The sequence below is a fragment of the Bolinopsis microptera genome, chromosome 1, assembly GCF_026151205.1.
Source record: "Bolinopsis microptera isolate Bmic1 chromosome 1, MBARI_Bmic_1.0, whole genome shotgun sequence".
Classification (NCBI taxonomy): domain Eukaryota; kingdom Metazoa; phylum Ctenophora; class Tentaculata; order Lobata; family Bolinopsidae; genus Bolinopsis; species Bolinopsis microptera.
Genome location: NC_087072.1, coordinates 5,180,966 through 5,200,629, shown reverse-complemented (window position 1 = coordinate 5,200,629; position 19,664 = coordinate 5,180,966). Strand labels below are relative to the sequence as shown.

General features: G+C 36.8%; 2 protein-coding genes across 3 annotated transcripts in view; both read right to left on the bottom strand.

Annotated features, from left to right (window-relative positions):
• Positions 1–3,896: 3,896 nt before the first annotated feature.
• Positions 3,897–6,760, bottom strand: LOC134821360 (calmodulin-4-like). Its single transcript, XM_063832106.1, has 3 exons — positions 6,459–6,760; positions 5,759–5,933; positions 3,897–4,556 (listed from the first exon to the last, which is right to left on the bottom strand). The coding sequence occupies exons 1-3, from the start codon at positions 6,606–6,608 to the stop codon at positions 4,414–4,416; spliced, it is 468 nt and encodes a 155-aa protein (XP_063688176.1). The 5' UTR covers positions 6,609–6,760; the 3' UTR covers positions 3,897–4,413.
• Positions 6,761–8,850: 2,090 nt separating this feature from the next.
• LOC134811143 (calmodulin, striated muscle-like) overlaps positions 8,851–19,664 on the bottom strand; it is a 42,441-nt gene continuing 31,627 nt past the window's right edge. The window contains exons 2-4 of one of the 2 annotated variants that reach the window (XM_063817891.1): positions 11,071–11,233; positions 10,375–10,549; positions 8,851–9,964 (exon numbers count right to left, since the gene is read on the bottom strand). In XM_063817891.1, coding sequence (XP_063673961.1) covers positions 9,831–9,964; positions 10,375–10,549; positions 11,071–11,217 — 456 coding nt within the window. In that variant the 5' untranslated portion in view covers positions 11,218–11,233 and the 3' untranslated portion in view covers positions 8,851–9,830. Of the gene's footprint in view, positions 9,965–10,374; positions 10,550–11,070; positions 11,235–19,664 lie in introns of those variants that run through there. The other variant, XM_063817882.1, reaches the window with a different exon arrangement.

Genomic DNA, 19,664 nt, shown 5'->3' with positions numbered 1-19,664 from the left:
ACGCTCATGACCGGCGATTTTTTAATAAGTGTTTTACTCTTTTTCTGAACTCTAGAATGTGACTGAGGAGTGATTAATAATTCTGTGACATTAAGGTCTGTGAATAATAAAGTCCGGTAATTATTTCCATTAATGTTTGTGTGTGTGTGTGTGTCCCTACATATGCATAGATATGTGTGTAGCCGATTGCTATATTAGCTTATCACACAGGGGGGGGGGCAAAAGTGCAAAGAAACTGCTGCTCACTGCTGCTAACTGCTGCAGAGCAGCAGTTAGCAGCAGCTAGCAGCAGTTAGCAGCAGTTAGCAGCAGTTAGCAGCAGTTAGCAGCAGTTAGCAGCAGTTAGCAGCAGTTAGCAGCAGTTAGCAGCAGTTAGCAGCAGTTAGCAGCAGTTAGCAGCAGTTAGCAGCAGTTAGCAGCAGTTAGCAGCAGTTAGTAGCAGTTAGCAGCCTAGTTAGCAGCCTAGTTAGCAGCCTAGTTAGCAGCAGTTAGCAGCCTAGTTAGCAGCAGTAAGCAGCAGTTAGCAGCAGTTAGCAGCAGTTAGCAGCAGTTAGCAGCAGTTAGCAGCAGTTAGCAGCAGTTTCTTTGCACTTTGGCCCTCCTGTGATTAGTGTACTAGGACAAATATAATCACTCCTCAGTCACATTCTAGAGTTCAGAAAAAGAGTAAAACACTTATCAAAAAATCACCAAAAATGTTCCAATTTTTTGAAAGTTTTTGGGTGGTCATGACTCATGAGCGTGAATAATTAATATTATGTCCGTGAAAAATTTGGTCCGTGAAAAACTTGTCCGTGACAATTATGTCCGATAAGGTACATACTATTGCAATTGCATAGGCTGTTATGAGCCATGATTTTTATTTACATCGATTCTCGTAGCCCTAAGCTGCATTATATATGAACAATTTTGACTAATCTAGTTTTAAAGTTTCGACCAAATATATAATCTCGGTAAGAGATCAAGGCACCGTTCAAAATACTGCTGATTATGAGATTTGTTCTCGGACTAAGCCATTTGTGTCATGTTTACGCTGGTCCAAACTTTTCCGATCATTAACTGGGGATATGGAATCAAACTCTTAAAACTAAAAAGCCTCAAGTAGATATTATAGACAAAAGCTAAAATGTGAAACCTTCATAGTTTTAACTGTGACGAGCTTTCTGTAGGAACACAGCTGCGGAACCTGTTTATGATAGATGTGAACAGTATCGGCACTGAAGAGGTGCTGGAAAGACTGTCGCCACTTCTCGAGGACAGATACCTTGACAAAGTGGTATGTTTTCAGCTTATAACCTCATATTTTAGACCAACTTATAAATTCATTTTAGACCAACTCAGGAGTTTTCAAATTTCTGTCTTTACGTCACCTAAATTTGAAACAGTGAAAGCGACTCGAGTATACAGACATCTCAACGATGGAATTTCTTCACTACAGGTTTACGACTGCAGATATATTGCTGACACTCTCCTGTCTACCTACAATTGTCGTGCAAACAGCTTTCTAGATGTCCAGGTTCCTGTGCAAATAAATATAACATAAATCTTCCGTTCATACAGCATACATCTTTAGGGTCAAAGTATATCTTTATTGCAGCTAAATATTATATTTATCTTCTCTCGTTAAAATAAGTGCCAAACCTTTAATCAATTATGCTTCGAAAACTGTTTTGAAACTTTTAACGGGATTAATTGAGCTTGGAAGGACAGCTCCGACTTTGGACTGAGTGCTCACTAGTTTCCCGTCATAAAAACCCTTTATCTTCAGTTGCTGGAAGCAATGACACGCGAGGGAAAAACCGTGGACGATGTTTCAGCAAAAGTTCTAGATATCGGCGAGTTCCTGCTACAGTTCCACGGTAACCATGATAACCAAGAGGGTGTTGATTTCTGTAACTACCACCGTCGTAATGACTTGGATAGCTCCCAAAGCTGCTTCACTGAACAGTGCCGGCTAGTTTCCAATATATGGCAGGTGAGCTGATCGAAACGTTTTCAAATTCAAAAGTTCGTGCGATTATTTGTTTTGCAAACTCCTGGTAGATTTTTTTGAGGGACAACCAAATTGCTTTGGATTTTAGAGCTGTGTTCACTAATTACTGACTCGCCTTATTATACGAATATATACTCAACCACAAGGTTGGTTATTTAATTAATAATTGTGCAGGGAGAGAAAGAAATGAAAATGGAGGACGTTGGAGGACTGTTTGTTTTGATAAACGACTGTGTGTTTTCTTACATTGAGAGGAGAAATCCTAGTGTGACGGATTGGACACGTTGGTGGGTCAACTCTTCTCGATACTCTGACGTCATCAGGTAACATGACGTCATAATCATGGCAACAGCTCTGGTCACGATAATTATCTGAATCGATTTGTTGAATTCTTATCGCATTAAATAACAATATGAGGAAAGTTATTTCCCTTTACTGAATGGGAATTAAGACTTTATCGTAAATCTTAATTTTTAATCTGAAGTGTTGTGGTGCTACGTCAATTCCCGGGTTAAATTAGGGTCAGATGGGCAAGTATCTGAAAGAATCAGATTACGTCACTGATTAGGCATGAATCATGATCGAGAACCTGTTAATGCGTGGAAACTGGGTATTATTATTAAGCAACTGTCGGTAAAAAGCCCTGGTAACACCTTTTGATAGCTTAAACTTCCGTGGTTTGATTGGAACGCTAAATTACAGGTCAAAAGACAAAAGGAACTATGATAAGTACGATATAAACAACTATCTCCCCCTCAATGTACTTTGTATCGCTAAGTGCAGGAAGATTGGAGTCAAGTCTTGTCCTTGTGAGTCGCACGATTATCTAACTTAAACTACCACGTTTATCTAACTACATACCACGTTTATTTAACTACATACCACGTTTATCTAACTATAACATACTATATTACATACCACGTTTATCTAACTACATACCATATTACATACCACGTTTATCTTACTTCTGACAAACTGCATTTGGACGCACTTGTTTTCACGACAGTTTGTGTTAGACTCATTATGCGAATATGACAACGACCCTGAAAAAAAAACTTAAAGTCGCAACGTGATACAAGGATATCTTATTCTTTTCTGTTCGTCATCACGACTACTTGATTTGAATTGAACTGAAATTTGTATTGTCTCAAGCTGAGCTGTGCGTGAGATGATCATGTGTCCTAATTCCACGTCAATACAAACCTGTATTAATGCTTTATTTTCAGACTGTAAAAGAACTCTGACTATTGGCTGCTTTGAGAAGTCTCGGACCCGGGTAAAGTGCAGAATATGTCACTTCATTGACACTGTCCATCGCACAAGCAGTCGACCTAGACGACCATGATTACTCATCATACGACGAAGTGGAACTGAAGCTCTCTTGTACTTGTAGAGAGTGCTAGGAGTGTTCAGTGTTAGGAGTGCTAGAAAGTGTTAGAGAGTAGTTGACAGGAGATCATTCCGTAGTGTTGCAACATTTGCGTTTATAAATGTTACTACTTTAACTTAGTACTTATTTGGAGAATGGAGAGTACCGTCGTATTCGGATCCCAAAATCGATCTTGACCTTAATTCATTAGATATTGACTTCACAGCCTTTTTTTTATAATGGGTTCAATTATTGAGGCGAAAGGCTTTATCGATGAGAATCTCGTTAATAGAAATGGCTTCATCAGTAATACTTGTCCAGTTGTGGGCCCTCTTATCCTTGTTATTTGTAAAGCTATGATGAAAATGTAACTGTCACACTGTATTATACGGGAATGCCGAATTACCAAAAGAACTTTCCAGATCACTTTTTAAAACTAGATATTATGTTTATTAAAATTTTCAAATATGACTAATACTACTTATTAAACAATATCTATAGTCTATACCCTGTGTTATCTAAAAAAAAGTAATCTGAAAATGGAAGTCGTACAAATTATAAAACTACAAGAACTGATATATTTGTCAAATCTCTATCTGAACCTAAAATCTACTTTTTCGAAACAAAGCTGGCATGCCCATAAGAAGCAAACACAATATATTTATAACGGAACCCGAACAGAAAAGATAAACATCCATGAAATATTGATCATACGTAAAAGTAGCATAATTAATTAATGTAAGTAAAACAACAGCAGGGTTCTGCGGTTGTCCCAAAAAATCATTAAATCTTCCATAACTGAAACAACTGAGACCGAAATGTTGTCAAGACTTTATAAATGTTGCACACAGTTGGGTCAATGTTGTACAAGATCGAACAAATTTGCTAAACTATGAAATTCCGTTAAAACATTAATCGCGTTACTAATAACGCCCAAAAATAAGCGATTTTGGTATGTATTTTTCCAATATAGTGCAACAGTGGTATAAATATAATCTCGGCTGCGACTACAATTAGTTCGTGACTCTAAGAGCTATGACTTGGATAGAAGCTAACTCGGTTCCTCTTCCAGTATAATTGCGTGGAGCCTACAGAGGATACTGTCAGCGAACTCCTTGTAGCTTATTTTATTGTCCATGTTAGTGTCCAAGACTTGCAGAGCTGTATCCAGCTGTGATTCTGTGGGAGCCTTACCTACGGAGATATCATATTATTATTTCAATTTATGTGCTTGAGTTATTTGATGATTCATTGAATAAATTAGTTATGGTTCAAAGTTTCAGGAAAGAAAATATCTGAAATTTTGGGTGACCTAACTTAAGAAACAGTACACTATCACAGTGATTAAATCAAAATTAACGCGTGAACTTGATATTAAGAAACAAAAAAACTAGGCAATCGACCTAGACAATAAACTTTTAACAAAAACTTAACCTCTTAAGAATTGGTCAACTTCAAGTGAAGTTTACCGAATAATTTTAGTAGTTCTCTTATGAATCCGAATTGTTCTTTCGCGTTAAAAGAACATGTTCAACTAATCAGTACCTTGAAGTTATACTGTTATACTTATAGAACGTGCAACATATTCTTTGCAGGGCTGTAATTCTGTTTTCGAACTTGGGGATCATGTCCGAGCGAAGCGAGGCCGGCTCCGGTTTGCCAACTAGAGCGGTGGCAGGGGTTTGAGGTCGCAGTCCCCAGCTGGGGTTGGGGCAGAAAATGTTTGACTTTTCGATTTAAAATTATGAATTTTTAGCAAATAGAAATCAAAAGCCGGGAGGTTTGGGGCGGAGCCCCGTTCGCGTTCAGTGGTCCAGGGGGCGAAGCTCCCAGAAAATGTTTGACTTTTTGAGTTAAAATTATGAGTTTTTCCTTTTTCAGTAATTAGAAATCAACTTGCACTTGTGTATAAAGCACTTTTAGATGGTAATACACGTGGAATTATCGGACACCGTTGATTAAGTATCTTTATGCTTACACTGTATTTCGTCGTGGGACCATCTCTTAGAACAAATAAAGCATATCGAATAAATCGATCACTATTTATTGTGAGTACTGTAATTAGTGTTGATATATTACTATGTTATGTAACTTGTATCACATACCTTATCGGTCATAATTATCACGGACATTACTTTCACGCTGAAGACTACGCTTGAAAAACATGTCCGGGACAATTGTGTCCGATAAGGTAACCACAATTTATAAAACCAGACATCACTGATCTGTGCAGTTTTTTCCAACGATCTTAACTATAGTTTACTATTTTTGGTGAACTACTTAACTAAGAAAATTTAATTTGTTGGTCAAAAATCTTGGGGGAATTACGGCCCTGATTCTTTGTGACTAAACTGACTATAAATTAACAATTGCCCAACCATTCAACAATAACTAACCGAGGAACTTGGTCATGCCCTGACAAAGTTCATCCCTTGTCAAAAACCTGTCTCCATCACTGTCAATAGTCGAGAATAGTTTCTGGAGACTCTGCTCTGTTTGTTCGGACTGCAATTTCATGCTCAGGGCCAGGAACTCTTGGAAATTGATGCAACCGTCGTTATCCTCGTCCACCTGCGAAAAAGGTTCGGGTAACTTTTAGAGTCAGGATATTTTAAATTGCAGATGCGCGTGGCAGCGGAATGATATCTTTGAATCGTGATCAGATAATACAACATTTAGTGATTGAAGACAAATTAATTTGGCTCATAAAGTTCTTCATTCACAAACAGGTATCCATTGATGACTAAGGTAGGTAGATCATTACTGGAAAAATAATATACAGTTGCTGTCTACATGAAATCTAGTTTGAGACAATGAATGTATATTGTTTATTGTATAAATGTTTCATACAATTTAAACATTATGTGCGCTCGAAATATGCATTCGTTGTACTTTTAGACTAAGTTAGTCTATGACTATATACAGTCAAATGAACCATATAATTAGTTCAACTACATTACCATGATTTATACATGAGCTAAAAACAATGTCCAAACGTCTAGAAATTTTTTAACGAGAAAAAGGAAAGACGAGTAGCAAAACCCACGTACACTTGAAACTTTACACTGACAACGCAAACTGAGGTTGAGAACTCACACTTTCGATGATTTTCCTGAGGTCTTCCTTTGAGGCAAAGCCACCAATCTCCGAAAAGAGCGCTTCCAGTTCGTCGTAAGATATCAAACCGTTTTTGTCAATATCAAACCTTTTAAATGTATCCATTGCTGCAGACTTATCGGCGGCCATTTTGAATGGGTATACTAGTATATAATATTTAAATTTCTCAATACTAACATATCAGCTGGTATGTTAGTATTGTACTATTGAGAAATTTAAATTATTACTTTCAGATACTCCTTCATCAAATTATTTAATCATATTATAAATATCTATGAGTTGCTTGTTAATGATGTTTCTGAAATGCCTATTGCAATATGATAATCTCTATAATAAAGAACTTACAATTCACTTTTAACTACAAATTCAGGGGCAGCTGGAGCGATCCTGAATGTACACTGCTTATAGTATATTAGTAAGATCGGCAGTTTACCAGGCAGTCGTTAGAACTAAATCGGGCAAGGAATTCTCATATATAGGACTAACCGACAGCAATTTTAAGGAACGATGCTACAATCATTGCCAAAGTTTTAAACCCCAAGTATCGTTTAAGTACAGAACTTTCAAAGTTCGTTTGAGACCTAAAGGATAACGATACAAAATATACAAATTGAAGGGCTAGTCCGAAGACGCAGTAGAACAAGTAATGAACAAAACCTTGATAGTTAGCCTTATTTTACCCTCCATCAAATGACTGAAAGGGTAGGTGGAGTCTACCATTGACCTAAAGTATCCATATAATGTAATTATACCAGGGCAAAAGATAGTTTAAAGGACGTTATTGGTTCAAAAATAATTCAAAAATTAGAAATGATCTGTTAGCCTCACTTTACCCTCCATTAAAAGGAAAAAAGGGGTCGGCTGGGCCGGCCTTCGACCTAGAGCATCCATCTTATGTATTTTAGGTCAGAGAATACTTTGATAGACGTTATTATTCAAATGTAATTTAAAAATAAGATATGACTTGTTAGCCTCATTTTTACCTCAATTAGCGAAAAAAATGTCCCTCTTCTCTTCGGGTTCTGAAAGAGTGAGATCTGATGAATCGATTAAACACGTTTAAACTTTTATTGCATGCTTGGAATCTGTAATTAGAAGAAAAAAGTAAAACTCGTTAGCCTCAATTTGCCTTCGACTAAAAGTAAATGCTTCAAAAATTTTATTAATCGAAACTCAATTAGTTGAACTTGAACTATAGACATGTGAAATATCATATGCCCATCTTAAAAGTTCTTCCTGTGACAATCTTCTAAAGCTAAATTGGGAAAAACGTGGTCCATCTCTTGCGAACTTTCCTAATGGCCAGGGTCATTTAGACTTAGAGTTCTGCAAAACTATACAGTAACAATTATACTCGAATATTTTATTAATTTTGATCAATACCAGATATCGACCCTTGCGTGTCCTACGTACTTTCAAAGATAAAAATCATCCAAAATCTGTGCACAATGTACTGGAATGTTACAAATGGAGTGATATGTTCACTGTACTAATATTATATCCAAGGTACCATTAAATTTATTCCCTGGTTGGTTTAGATTTAGTCAGCTTGAAAGTCGGAAATAAAAATTATGTAACGTCGATACCAAACCAATTATTTGGTGATGGTAGCCTTGTAGTTGATTCCTGGGTTGCAGTATGTCTTCCTGTTTTCCAAAGCTTAGAATGTGGTTTTACAATTTACATTACCTGGGGACCCCAAGCTATGATGTACTTCATAAACATAAATATTCAGCGTAATGACAGGCTGAGCGCCGCCCAGCAAGTTTTACATCGAATAAATTAAATTTTGGAAACGGCAGTAAGCTTGCCTTGTCGGCTGTCGACAGTCTTTTGAAGCTTGTCAATAACATAAAATACCCAAGTAGTAGTACTCAACTATAACAGTCTAAGGGCTTTCTCGCTGATAAATAATTGACTATTGAGTTATTGAACGTAAGGTCATTAGTATCATGATTTTCAACAAGTAAGCTTTGTTAATATTAATAGTTAATAGTACTATCTTTAGTCTTTACAGTTTACAGTACACTACAATGTTGATTTACTGAAGGGGTATCTTAGTGAGATTCTTGATCTTTTAGCAGGTACCCTTCCTCAATTAAGCCTCAATCAAGTGTCCCATCATTCAGCATAGATCCAATGGATCCTTAGCTACTCCCTGGCCTAGACTAGGTGACACTAGGTTTCGAACCCTGGAACTTCTGCGTAGAAGGCGGAAGCTCTAAGTATCTAACCACTAGGCCACCTTCTCGCCTTGTTAGACAGTGATGAAATGTTTATTCTGCAGCCACATCGTATAACTAAAATTGGAGGTGTTCGGACAGAAAATGCTGAATTATCAGGGGATGAAAGAATTAAAAAAAACAAAAACTTCGTGAAACTTTTTTGTTTAAGATTAAATCTTTAAATACCACTACCAGATATCATATTTATTCGAATTCCACATATGACTAATATTAGTATTACTCGCTAAATCTCAACAAAAATTGCTTCTCATAATCTTATGTTCACTTAATCAAAATGAAACTGTATCGTTTCTAATGTCATACGATAGTCAAACTGATTATAAAATATATCTATCAGCTTATTAGCTAATCAAGTGCTATATGAGTAGAAAGTTATTTTTCAAAACCGCTTTTTCCTGACCTAATCTAAAATTAAACTATTCTCTGACAAATAGCTTTTTCGACAAAAGTCATTATACAATATCTATACCCTGTGCTCTCTACGAAAAAACGGAGTCTGAAAATGGAAGTCGTAAAAATCATAAAGCTACAAGAACTGATATCTTTATACGATCCTCGAAAATTGTAATGTCACAATTAGTGGTAAAATCTCTATCCGAACCAAGAAAATGCTCGTTCGAAACAACGCTAGTCTGACCAGAAAAAGGAAATACTATATATTTATAACGGAACAGAAAAGATAAACAACCATGAAATATTGATCATACGTAAAATTAGCATAATTTATTAATATAAGTATAACAACAGCAGGGTTCTATTTGTCCCAAAAAACATCAAATCTTCCATAACTGAAACAACTGAGACCGAAATGTTGCCAAGACTTTATCAATGTTGCACAGGATTGGGTCAATTGTGTATAAGATCGAGCAAATCTGCTAAACTATGTAGTGAAATCCCGTTAATAGTGTATAACGTGAATATAGCTTGCAACAAGTTTTAAACATAATTAACCGCGTTACTTACCAATAACGCCCAAAAATGAACGATGGTTTTGTAATGTTTATATTTTTTGTTATGCAATTTTCCAATCTAGTGCAACAGTGGTCTTATCTCAGCAACAAGTTCTTGTCTCTAAGAGCTATGGCCTGGAAAGAAGCTAACTCAGTTACTTTTCCAGTACAATTGCGTGGAGCTTGCAGAGGATACTGTCGGCGAACTCCTTGTAGCTTACTTTACCGTCCTTGTTAGTGTCCAGGTCTTTCAGGGCTTTGTCCAGCTGTGATGCTGTGGGAGCCTTACCTGCGGAGATATCATATTATCGTATTATCAAGTCATGAGGTATTTGATGATTTGTTAATTAAATTAGTTGATTCGAAGTTTTGGGGAAGAAAATATCTGAAATTTTGGGTGACCTAACTAAAGAAACACTATCAAAGTAACTAAATCAAAATTAACGTGTGAACTTGATATTAAGAAAGAAAAAAAGCTAGGCGATTGACTTAAACAATAGAACTAAACTTCTAACAGTTGGTCAAGTGATCTTTAAATAATATTGAATAATTTAGTAGTTCTCTTACGAATTATTCCTTCTCGCTAAGACAATGTGTACTCATTTGTTCAACTATTCAGCAGCTAGAAGTTCGAGAACGTGCAACATATTCTTTGTGACCCTAAATAAACAGTTGTCCAACCAATAATCAATAACTAACCGAGGAACTTTGTCATGCCCTGACTGAGCTCAGCCCTTGTCAAAAACCTGTCTCCATCACTGTCCATAGTCGAGAATAGTTGCTGTAGGCTCTCAGCTGTCGATTCGGACTGCAATTTCATGCTCAGGGCCAGAAACTCTTGGAAATTGATACTGCCGTCGTTATCCTCGTCCACCTGCGAAAACAGTTACTTTTAGAGTCAGTATGTTTTAAACTGATGCACGTGACAGCGGAATGATCTGCTTCGTGATCAGACAATACAACATTCAGTGATAGAAGACAAATTAATTTGACTCGCAAAGTTCATCGCATAATAATTTACAAACAGTACAGGTGTACATTGACGACCAAGGTAGCTCATTGCTCTGGAGAACATATTACGCAGTTACTGTCTATGAGTATGTGAAATATAGATTGAGACAATGAATGTACATCGTTTGCATATAATTTTAAGATTGTGTGTGTTCGAAATATGTCTTTGTTTTACTTTTAGACCAAGTTAGTCTATATATGGTCAAATGGACCATATATAGGTAATTAGTTCAACTATCTTACATGAAAAACAATTTGTCCAAACTTCTAGAAATTCTTTTGACGAGAATAATTATATCTTACATAAAAGAGAAGGACGAGCAGCAAAACCCACGTACACTTGAAACGTTACACAGACAATGCAAATTGAGGTTGAGTACTCACACTTTTGATGATTTTCCTGAGATCTTCCTTTGAGGCAAAGCCACCAATCTCCGAAAAGACTGCTTCCAGTTCGTCGTAAGATATCAGACCGTTGTTGTCGATGTCAAACTTTTTAAATGCTTCCATTGCTGCAGACTTATCGGCCATTTTGGAGGGGTATACTGATAATAGAATGTTAGTATTGGATAACTATTACTTTTCGATGCAGTAAATTGCTATAGCAGATTGCTAGCACTGTAACATTATATTAATCATTTGTTTCTGAGATACTCTAAAAATTCGGACCGTCAATTGAAACTAATTGGAAGGCTTTGTGCAAAACATCACAGTCCTCTTCACAACTACGAGATTATAATGGAATCAATACAATAAGAAGCTCTAAAAAAAGGAAAACTAGCCAGAAGAGCAAAACACTCATAACAATAAAACTGGAAAATAAAGCTGTTTCTGATGGTAAAACTGATGAATAGATTATGATAACAAACTGCAACTGTAAAGAGTCACTAGCTACACTGTAGATATAATACTGTATAGTTTGGCAATTTATGCACATTGCACACTGACCTGCATTTTATAGTAAAGTTTTAAAACATTTTTTGGGGCCTCTCCAAGGTTTAAAGAACCAAAATAAGTTTTGATCCACAAATTTTAGAATGGGAAAATCACCCTTTTGGCCATTGCGTTTAGTTTGAGTTTATTCAAAAGTATCTCAGATTTTCAGAAGATGAGATAACTGTATAGTATAGGAATATAACACAAATGGGCGTGACCAAAAAGGCGATTTTTCCGGTGCATATCTCATTTTGTGCATAAATTACCAGACTAGTATTTACGATGCGGCTCATTGATTCAGTCGAAAATGGTAAAAAAAGTTAGTCAACGAAATAACCGAAATTAAAGCGTACTATTCCACAGTAATTACATAACTACGTGGTAATTAAAACTGCAGGTGTAAGCAGAACCCACATGGAGCCACAAGCCTGGAGTCAATGCGAGAGAAGGAGAGAGCGAGAGTGAGTGAGTGGCGACAAAACATTTAATTGAAGTTGCTCCAAGGCCGCTGTTATCGATTACCCAGGCCGTCAGTTAGCTAACCTAGCTAGTGGACTCTGCGGGTGTGGGACACCTGTAACCACACTGTCACGTGACCTCTGTCATTCAGGCACGTGACCAGCTACTAGAACAACGGCCCGCACAGTCATCATCCCCCCAGTAATTATCCGCTCGAGTGTTCTAAAAATTTATACATTCATGACCAAATGGTGCACCTTTTTTATGAGGCTAGCTAGTAGCTACAGCATGGACCTGTTAATCCTCCATAGTCGGTCCACACAATTATTACACACTACTAGTGAACTTTGAGGGACTAATGAGAGATGGAAAAGGTTTACTGCACTTGTAGTCGATATTCATCTGACGGGACTGTACTATTATATTCCATTTTCAATGTATCAGCTGTAAGAGAGCTGCTACATATTATATGTATAATAATACTTATTTCTAGGACGGCTGCAGTCGAATTCATTGCTCAAGCTTTGAGAATAGATGACAAAGCTTTGAGTTTGTTCAAGGAGTGAAAGATCGAACTCGTTCATAATATGATATGTTTAAAGTAATGTTTTGATATCGATCAAAATGTGTGACTATTATACAGGAATCAAATGCAACGGCATTTCATCTTATACAACAGTAAAAGATGTCGAGTATTCTAAAATTGCCAGCGAAAGACGCGACGTCTTATAAATATCCTGCAATGAAAGTCGTGAGGTCCTATGATACAGCAGCGAAAGGCACAGTGCTATAGTCTTCCAATCTTAGACGAGTCCAATCCGAGAGCGTTTATTTAATAATTTAAATATCAAATCTAGTTCTACGGTCTAGTTTAGAAGCATTTGTCTAAAAACTAAACTACGAATGGTGGCTTGTTGACCGTAGACCAATGGTGTACGGTGGACATGTACTAACGAACATGTAATTGTAAAATTAGTTAGTGCTGGAACCATGGTCTTTAACAACGCGCAACTGGAATGGTCCAGCTGTGAAATTGGACCGGAGATTACTTTCAATTAATCAACCATTATAACCTAAAACTGGTCCGGGAAAGGGATAAAAACCTCCGACCGTCAAGCGGCCGTGTGGAAATGGTCAAAATTAGCCTCTTAACCGTCGGTTTAATGGCCATCTGAGGTAATTGTTTCGTTGCCGTTACGATAATGACCAGGTCAAAATGTCCGGATATTTGATAATGGGGGAATTTCTGAATAGTGAATTGTACTTATATCCAGGAAAGTGTAGCAAAATAGTGTTATCAGCGATCACAGCAGGTGCTGTGTTCTCATATCATTATTATATGAGAACCACATTATAACTTTATAATGAGCGGGATTGTGGTAACATTAGCTAACACACAGGTGCTATTTCTTATAAATATAATGTCATAATGTTGTAGATCTTAGTGAGAGTAGTATAGTACACAAACCAGAATGATAATGTGATGTGAGGTCCCTTATCTGGACGGCAAATTATGTGCCCCAAGTTTAATCACTCTAATTAACTACGAGAAACCTCTATATACCGGACCTCTAGAAAAAATCCGGTATAGAGGTTTGACTGTATTAAATCAGATAATTACTGCAATTAGTGTGGTTCGTGGTCATTCATCATAGAGATCAGAGCAATGAATTGCGGTTAAATTAAGTGCAGATATGCTATTTGATAATATATATTTGGTATATTATCAAATATCATATCTGCATCAAATTTTATATAAATGTGGATATTTGCTTTAAATTAACCCATTAGGGACGACGAGTTTTAAAGTTTGCCGATTTTGATGCCGTTTAACACACTTGAATTCAGCCTACAAAATGACATCATAAGTGCAAAATCGCCTCTCAGCAAGTGATCATTCATTCACGGCTTACGAATTTTAATAAGTTTCGATTAATTACATCAATCACATGCTGTAAAAATCTCTTTGGGTTGCTTTAGCCTTAGGGTCGATAACTAGTATTTCGGGAAAAGGGTGGTAGTTAGACTTAGTGTCCAATAAGCTGATGTTTATTGAATCTTTATTGCCGAGTACAGCTGCCTTCGGGTTATAGTTCTTCTTAATCTATTACAATTGTATATGAGTGGGAAAAGCGAGCGACCGATTTCATTCTCGGTATCATTTTGCATTTGCGGACGGTTATTCAAATTAATATCATTTCCTTTTGTTTGGGAAAGAGAGACACTGGCAGCGGTCCACTATATAGTCTATACCCATGATTATGGATTTTGGTCAAATATTATATAAAAGTTGTATATCAACAGGAAACGATGTGACAGAGTCAATATATTTTAATGTTGCCATGGGGTGGCAAGTCCCCATACATCGTAGTCCGATATAGTTTCACTGCGTCATAACATATTTGCGCCTGAGAAATTTCGCCCCATTACCCATAGGATTGGATGTATAATGAACTTTATTATTAATAGGGAGATGCAGGCACATTTTTGAATGTGAGTTTAGTTGTTCACTGCAAAATGGTTATTACTTTAATAGCTGCTAATTTCCTCCAGTTTTCAATTTCTGAGGAAACCCCAAAATTCACTTAAACCCTGAACAGCTTTGAATTTTGTGGCATGCAAATAAAATCTTAACCGGCAAAATTATAGGAGTTTGTGAAAATTAACCCAATTTTGCCATTCAAGTAGTTTTACTGAGTCGATTTCATTTGAAATAAATTACACGACAGTATAGCGCAATAAATTAGATCTGGAAATTAGATGTTTCTGTTATAACCAAACAAACATCCGGCCAATGATAAGCGGGTAAGGTTTTCAAAGAAAATTAATTTATAAATAGAGAAAAGAAAGCGTTTTTAAACGGGATAAGATTTGAAGCGGCCGATGGTCAAACAAGCGAGGGGTCGAATTATGAATTAGGGGTAGACTGGTTTGAAGGATAATAACTTGCTAGTTGGTTTGTGTGTACGACTTAGAGGTGGCTACTTAGAGGTTGCGGCATGTTGCCAGCATTATGGCATCCTTAACCTTTGTATAAGTTTTTCACTATCAGTATCACTATGTTCGTAGAAATATTTCCTTTACCATAATGAGTTTTTGTCCGTATTGTGTTTGCAAGGTGAAGGGTATGCTATAAAGTTATAATATAGATTAATTGTCTTAAGTTTAACAATTTATCAATGTTCTCATTGTTCCAAATCTCACTTAACAAATTTGTCGCATAGAATGGGAAAAATCGCGATTCCGCACGTGCCGCGATTTCCTTTTGACCTTGTTCCAGAGTGAGATACTCAGATAGAAACCAAAAATGAAATACATAGGTGTTAATTTTCAAAATTTTGAGGATAACCTGAAGCTGTACGAATTGTTCATGGCTATAGTTATATCATACTCCTAGAATCTAGAGGGAATGTGCATGACAATATTTGCCTCTGCAACCTATGTCTAATTCTCATATAAACCGCCAGTCGTGCTTGCCAAAACTATGATTTGACTAAACGAAGGCCAATAAAGTATTCATCATTATCCCTGTAATTGTGGACAATTTTTTGAAGCCGCGAACAATTCTGACTCTCTCTTCTGAGGGTTAAATTCAAAATTACCGCCAAATTGTTATTCATCCACCCAGTTTATAGCAAGGTGTGATGTACGATAGCAAAAAGCTTCAATGTTGGATGTCAGTACAGTTCAACAGTATTTTTTAGCATCGATCAAAAAATGAATCTAACTATAAAATACCCAAATCTCGGCTACTAGTACTAAAAGAGCAACGTCCTATCCCCAGAAAAAGTAAAAAGCTGTAGCCTTCCGAATATAATGCTGGTCCGTGTAAGACATTCAGGTCGGTGATTCAATGAGGCGGCCGTACTGCTCAAGTAAGAGAGAGCGAGGGAGAGCTAATATCACGCAGATGTTTTGTTTTTCATTATCATATTCTAAGATTGTTATAGTTTATTATTGGTCACTATACGGTGTGTACTGTGTAATAATTATACATTATGAGCCTCAACAAGAAACGGCAATTGGATCACAATGGCCGACGCTCGGTGCTTTATCGATCGGATACACTGTTTATTACCATTCACGAGTCGAATAGGAATAGGGAAAGATTTTACGGAAAATGTGTTCACGTGACCCTCTTGAATCATTATATGGACAAATTTTTGAATAAGACTGTAGAATACAAGACTGAAGACTGCAATCGAAGTTGGATTGGAAATTTTAAACGCATCTGATCCAATTAAAGTTTAAACCATGCTCAATAAAAGAATCATAAACAAGAAAAAAAAAGATAAAGATTGGATCACGATACACAACATAAACGTTAAAGATAATAAATCTAATATGGAAGCTTTAGAAATTTCGACGTTTAATAGAAAAATCGACGCCAACTGTTTATTCATTATATTCGCATTATAATTATCAGCGTCGAAATTGCATATTTGAAAGGTATAAGTATTATGTCTACAACCCTACTAAAAATAAACCATAAAACCAGGACTCAAGCCTTTAATAAAAGTTTAAAAGGTATAATCATTAATAAAGCAGACTTGAAAGGGGCTAGACCCATATAGCTTATAAAATATCTCGACTGTACAAACTACAATAGGTATGGGTTAATTGCATCTTTGTGACAATTGGGGGCTCCCAATTCCAAGAATTAAACTTACTGCTTATAGTGAAACTAAAAGGGTAATGTAAGCCGTAAGGGGATTATAGGAGATCAGGGCAAGTTCGACTTTATATAACTCTGGGTCGTGTCCAGTTTATGGTTTAGTGCACACTTTCGTTGTAAGGATTGAGACACACTATAGACAATTTGTTGTCGTAATAACTTGAACATGTGTAAAACTTTTAAAGTAAATTAGCTGTTCTGGTTATTATCTAACAACTACAGTATAAAGCCCCGATTTATGGGGTTTTACTGTATACTGGTGTATGTTGCTGGACAATATTCCTTGATTGAGAAAGCAAGAGTGGCTACTTACTGAACAGGCGGGAAAATGGAAATGCTATAAAAAGTTAACAGTCTTCAATAGATGACTTGATGACTATCTAAATAATCTAGGTTAAGTAGGGAAACTTTTGGTAAGCTTATGCTGGAAACGTATGAGACATTCATATACAAAATTACCAATCTTGGTATACACTGAGCGGTATTCTTGATAATAACTTATAATAGTATCATAACTGTACTGCAACCCCCCCCCCCCCCCCCCCTACATGATCAATAGTACTTCACACTTAGTGTACCTGCAATTAACGGTAAAAGTGTGAGTCACACTATCTTACTATATATAAAGCGAGACGATATATATGGGGGTTCCGTACCATTTTACTGACACCACGGCATCAAGTTTAACGCGACTTTCTACAAAAACCCTAAAAGATATACAACTGAAACTTTTTTGACTGTGTCAAATGTTTTAATGGCCTCCAAATCAGCATGAAAAAATAAAAAATTGGCCAATAAATAGGAGTTTTAGAGCCCAAAATTTGGATCCCCAAGTGGTGTCAAAAACGCGAATTAAATAGGTCATAATTATTTTAGTCTCTTCAGTCTTGACACCATTTTAGGGTTATACGGGTTCCTGCTAGTTACCATATAACGCTCAAGAGGGTTACTACCCAGTGCAGAAATTAAAAACCCCGTTTGATGTATGAATGCTGCAATGCTGATGTTAGATTTTAAAACGAAAGCTGGCTAAGGATGAACGGTTATAACGATTATAAAAAATACTTGAGAAACTTATAGATCCATAGCTATACGGGAATCGCACAACTCACTATAAGCGGAACGACCCAGCCGTTTTGATTTTCCAGACTCACTAGAATCCAAAATAGCAAGTTTGATGTTTTACAACTACAAGGCGTCAGTAACGGCCTGGGCACCAGCTATATTTATCATACAAATCATTGGTATTACTATGTGCGATCAATGATGAATGACAATCAATGACTTATTCATTTTTATCCAGCAGATGCTATAAAATATCGAAAACCAAATCGATTTTGATGTACAAAATAAATTATCCTCAAACCTTGGAATCTTGAATTATAAATGAGCAGAGCATGGATAATGTAACACAGATCGAAACGAATCATGATTAGGAAACACAAAAAGGAATCGTGATCGCGCTCATGATCTATTTATCTAAGTGTAAACAACTGTGTTTCGGCTTCAGACAAACACACTGACACAGACTCCTCGTGCTCTGTGTGTACCTGGCTTTATTATTTATAATTACATCAGATAATGGATAAAACCCTCTTACAACGTTTTACCTGCAATATATCCCTCTGCTCGGCGTGCCTATTTTTTTAAAGATCACACCTGCATTAATATAAGCGGATACTAAAACATGTAAAAGCATTCTCTAAGGTATTCTCTTAGGTATCGAAAGTGGTTATAAGCCGGTTATAAGATATTAACTCAACTTCATCGTTCTGAACGATAGTCAGGAGCCGGCTATAAGAAATTCAGTGAAAACGGCTATTAGCCGGTTATAAGCCGGCTATTAGCCGTTTAGGTATCGAAAGTGGTTATAAGCCGGCTATAAGCCGGATATAAGATATTAACTCAGTTCAGTACGATGAAGAATTCAACAACAACCCCAAAGCACCCAGAGCAACATTACCTCGCTCTAAACAATGGCATCAAGAGTAACCACTAACCACGACTCGGATTGTTCAACCTTCTATGTAACTGCAAAGTGAAAACAATAACAACATCGACACTCTCCCTGATCCCTCTCTCTCTCTCACACATGAGTAATTCAAGTACTCCACACAGTCGTCAGTCTCGTCCACCTGGACGACAACTTTGTTACGGTAACTACGGTACACCACATGCCAGGTACGGAGACAAGTCCCTGACCCTAGTGACAACGCGCAAGTGTTCCAATATAATAGACACAGACCCTCAAGAATGGGGTTTAATCAGACCTCGCTACCAGCGTTAAGCGTATGGTAAGTCTTGGGGTGAATTGTATTAGAAAATGGAGAGGGTGTTGAATATGCCCATATAAGGAGTTGTTACCGTGGTAATACCACCATATATGGTAAGTATAGAGGTGTGTTATATAATATAGTTGGGGTGCTAGCCGATGTTTAATGTTATTACATTGAAATGAAAGTGCGTGTTGAGGAGCAATCACAAGTTTAATAGTGGGTTGAAGCACGCAGCGAGCTGGCTTAATAAGTTATCAGTATCGCGTCATTGCACGTGGGGAGGTGGTGAAATTGAAGTAGAGATCAAAGCTTCAGAAGGGCCTGGTGGGTCATGTTCGTGTCAACTTCTTAATTGCAACGAGTTGAGTACTCTCCAGCAACTTGTATAGGGCTGGGACGAGCCACTAATATTGAAATAACACGTACTATCACTTTTTATGAAGTATATTTTAGACTGCTTAAGAGACGCCAGCCCAGTTCTCTTGGATATCTTTGCACATATTTTATTTGAATCTAACATTATACCATTAATACAAACATGTTTCACTTGAATTGAACTCCTTATTTGCGAACTACTGTCCATTAAAGCCCTGTAGACGTCATGTCATATAATGACTAATACTAACTTTACA

Coding starts and splice junctions, on each gene's coding strand:
- LOC134821360 (XM_063832106.1), bottom strand. CDS start 6,608: ATGGCCGCCGATAAGTCTGCAGCAATGGATACATTTAAAAGGTTTGAT. Junction 5,934..6,458: donor TCAGGAAAATCATCGAAAGT/GTGAGTTCTCAA, acceptor CCTTTTTCGCAG/GTGGACGAGGATAACGACGG. Junction 4,557..5,758: donor GGGCATGACCAAGTTCCTCG/GTTAGTTATTGT, acceptor ATATCTCCGTAG/GTAAGGCTCCCACAGAATCA.